Here is a 3,804-nt window from a genome sequence, read left to right on the forward strand (position 1 = left end):
GATCCCATTACCCTGGGATAATGACTTGAGTTGAAATCAAGAGTTGAACTCCTAAACTGAGCACCCAGGTGCCCCCAGTTGTTGAACATTTGTATAAATATTCGAAATAAAAATCCAAAACCCACATTCTTTCTACTAAGCCATGCTGTATCTCTAAATAAAATAATTATACTATAATGTGATTAGTTTTTTAGAGATTTCATAAAATTATTTCCACGACATTATGATTCATTTCATAGTTTTAAGCTTTTCACATCAAGTATAAAGTATACTAAGGCAGTGTTGCTTGAATTGTGCTGAAGTTTAAGCTTTTATCTTTTTTTCTATAAAAAATATTTATTTAAGTAATCTCTACACCCAATAATCTCAGGGTCATGAGATCAAGAATCACATGCTCCTCTGAATGTACCAGCCAGGCGCCCCTCAATTTTTTTCTTTAATGGACTAACACTTTTATAAAATACACAATTAGAAAACTGGGTATCACTCTAATATCAAATATCTAGAGAAATTTCTAAATACTCAGAAATTTTGGTATATGATATTAATTGATAACATACAGTTCATAGACCAGCCCCACTCTGCAGACATTTTCCACTGCTTCAGGAAGTCCAACTATGAATAAGTCATAATTCCTTCTTTCAAGAAGCTCATAGTTGAATGGGTGAATTAGGATTGTTCTCAGTTTACTATAAACAAGTGACAGTAAACTAAGTGCTACTACTAATAAAGCAAGATTCTGTGGATGTGGTTAACATTTCAGTAATATTAAAGATGAGTATGTTCCCAGAGGTGGGGACTGGGATGGAAGAGAAGGAGGGTCTGTGTGTCACATGAAGTTTTACAGACTTGGAAGGGATTGCAATAGTGATTAGTTCTGTGTGACTGGGGCCAGATTGTATTAGTTGGGGACCCAAAATCAAAAGCTTTGGCTCATGTTGACTATCTTATAGCTCATGAGTAATTGCAGCACCAACCCTGGGAGGAAGCAGAGGGTATCAAATGCAGAGACAACTTGGTGGTAGAGAGCAGCTCCACACGACAGCCACTGATTTTTCTGGGTAATCACATTCGAGAGGCCATGAGCATATTAGGTCAGTTCTAATGCTAAAGTAGAAACAGGCTTTCATAATTGTGGCCATCTCTCCTAATATATTAACATAATTATCATCATTTACATTTTCTCCTATTGTCCTTCTTCAGGTAGCTGTGCCAACAACGCCAATGGATGGAGTGAATCGCTCTGTGGTGTCAGAGTTTGTGTTCCTGGGACTCACCGATTCCTGGGAGATCCAACTTCTCCTCTTGGTGTTCTCCTCCACGTTTTATGTGGCAAGCGTGATGGGAAACTCTCTCATTATGCTCACTGTGACCTCTGACCCTCACTTACACTCCCCCATGTACTTTCTGCTGGCCAACCTCTCCTTCATTGACCTGGGAGTTTCTTCTGTCACTTCTCCCAAGATGATTTATGATCTTTTCAGAAAGTGTAAAGTCATCTCCTTTGGAGGCTGCATCGCCCAGATCTTCTTTATCCACGTCATTGGTGGTGTGGAGATGGTGCTGCTCATCGCCATGGCCTTTGACAGATATGTTGCCATATGTAAGCCTCTCCACTATCTGACCATCATGAGCCCAAGAATGTGCCTCTTCTTTTTAGTGGCTGCCTGGATGACTGGCCTCATCCACTCCATGGTTCAACTGGCGTTTGTGGTAAACTTACCCTTCTGTGGTCCTAATGTGTTGGACAGCTTTTACTGTGACCTTCCTCGGTTCATCAAACTTGCCTGCACGGACACCGGCCGACTAGAGTTTATGGTCACAGCCAATAGTGGATTCATCTCTGTTGGCTCCTTCCTCATACTGATCATTTCCTATATCATCATCATTCTCACTGTTCAGAAACACTCTTCGGCTGGTTCATCCAGGGCTCTGTCCACACTGTCAGCTCACATCACTGTGGTATTCTTGTTCTTTGGTCCTTTGATTTTTTTTTATACATGGCCATCTCCCTCCATACACCTGGATAAGTTTCTGGCCATCTTTGATGCTATTCTCACTCCTTTCCTAAATCCGGTCATCTATACATTCAGGAACCAAGAAATGCAGGTGGCAATGAGGAGAGTATGCAGACAGCTAGTGAATTACAGGAAGATCTCTTAAGGAATGTCTGCTGTTGTGAAGAGCCCTTGTTGATTACTGATGTCCATTATTGATGGTCAAACTCAGTGAGAAGCTCTTGTTTGTCTTACCTTGCTTTGATTATACACACTGGTACTGAGTCTATTTTTCTCTTTCACTCAGGAGGGAGGGACATTTACTTTTGAAAAAGAGATAGTATTTTGAAAAAGGAAGTATTTTTAAAACAATGATTATAGTAATCTCAAATCTAAATTCCTAAGGAATAAGATTTATATGAAGTAATTTTTAGAAATATAAGGAGGCATACTTCCTTAAGGCCTTCACAACAGGGGGAGTTATTTCCCAATCCACCTTAATTTAGTATGACTTCATCTTAACTATATCTGCAGGGACTATTTCCAAACACAGTCACATGCACAGGTATTGGTGGTTAGGCTTTCAACTTACATATTTGGTGGACACAAAACAACCCACAATAGCGGGATAGGTAGTAGAGGTTCTGAGAATGAGAATGGTTATAGCATAGCCACTTATTAATCAGAACAAAAATGTATTTAAAATAAACAGTAGAAAGAATTTAAGCTCTTTCATTGGCAACTATGTTTTTAAAAATGATGGAGCATATAAAGTCAATGTAAGAAACAAAAATCAGAGAAAGACTAATAGCATATGATTTCACTCATTCATGGAATTTAAGAAATAAAACACATGAATATAGGGGAAAGAACAAAAAAGGAGAGAAGGAAGGAAACCATAAGAGACTCTTAACTTTAGAAAACAAACTGAGGGTTGATGGAGGAAAGTGGGTGGGGAATGCGCTAAATGGGTGATGGGTATCAATGAGGACCCTTGTCATGTTGAGCACTTGGTGTTATATGTAAGTGATGAATCACTAAATCCTACTCCTAAAACAAATTTTACCATTCATGTTAACTAACTAGAATTTTAATAAAAACTTGAAAAAAACCCAAAAGACAAGACACAAAAAGTTATTATTATGAGCTAAAGGATCTCTGCTAAATTGGAAGATTACACAGAAGGTAAAGAATAACATTTACTGCCTTTAGTCAAGAGTAGAATGAATATACCAAAAGAAATTTATCAGGTCCATGTAACAGAGAGAAACCAAGTCTAGCCATGTTTCAATATAGTACTTGGTCATAAAGCATTCCTGTTTTAAAAAACAAACTATTTAAAGCTGAGCTTTGCAAGTTGCCAAAATATTAACATATATCATTGTTTATTTTCAGTCTCATTATTTAAAAAATATATGAAGCCAAGGCAAATAGAATTTACTTCCTGAATCTTCTACAGTTTTTTTTTTTAATCTACATTGGGTTGTGTCTTCCTCTTTCAGATTCTGGAATAACCAGACATTCTATCTTAGAATAAATTTATCCATTTCCCCCATTGGATAAACAAAACCAGATCCTATTACCTTGCAAATCAACCATATTTTTTGGCTATGATTACTTCTCATACAAGTCTTTTAAAAAGTGTTTACTTATTTTGAGGGAGAGCATGTGTGCAAGCAGGGTAGGGGCAGAGAGAGAGAGAGAGAGAGAGAGACAGAGACAAAGAGACAGAGAGACAGAGAATTGCAAGCAGGCTTCGCGTTGTCAGTGCAGAGCCTGATGTGAGGTTCATTCTTATGAATCATGA

General features: G+C 37.9%; 1 protein-coding gene across 1 annotated transcript; it reads left to right on the forward strand.

Annotated features, from left to right (window-relative positions):
* The first annotated feature begins 1,224 nt into the window (after positions 1 to 1,224).
* On the forward strand, positions 1,225 to 2,163 carry LOC144616551 (olfactory receptor 4F3/4F16/4F29-like). The gene has a single exon (XM_078447702.1). It carries the CDS (start codon positions 1,225 to 1,227, stop codon positions 2,161 to 2,163), a length of 939 nt encoding a protein of 312 aa, XP_078303828.1.
* Positions 2,164 to 3,804: the final 1,641 nt, after the last annotated feature.

The sequence above is a fragment of the Panthera onca genome, chromosome B3 (assembly GCF_046562875.1).
Source record: "Panthera onca isolate mPanOnc1 chromosome B3, mPanOnc1 haplotype 2, whole genome shotgun sequence".
NCBI classification, from domain to species: Eukaryota; Metazoa; Chordata; class Mammalia; order Carnivora; family Felidae; genus Panthera; species Panthera onca.

Bases quoted from the DNA above. Each gene is read 5' to 3' on its own strand.
- LOC144616551 (XM_078447702.1), top strand. From the start codon at position 1,225: ATGGATGGAGTGAATCGCTCTGTGGTGTCAGAGTTTGTGTTCCTGGGA.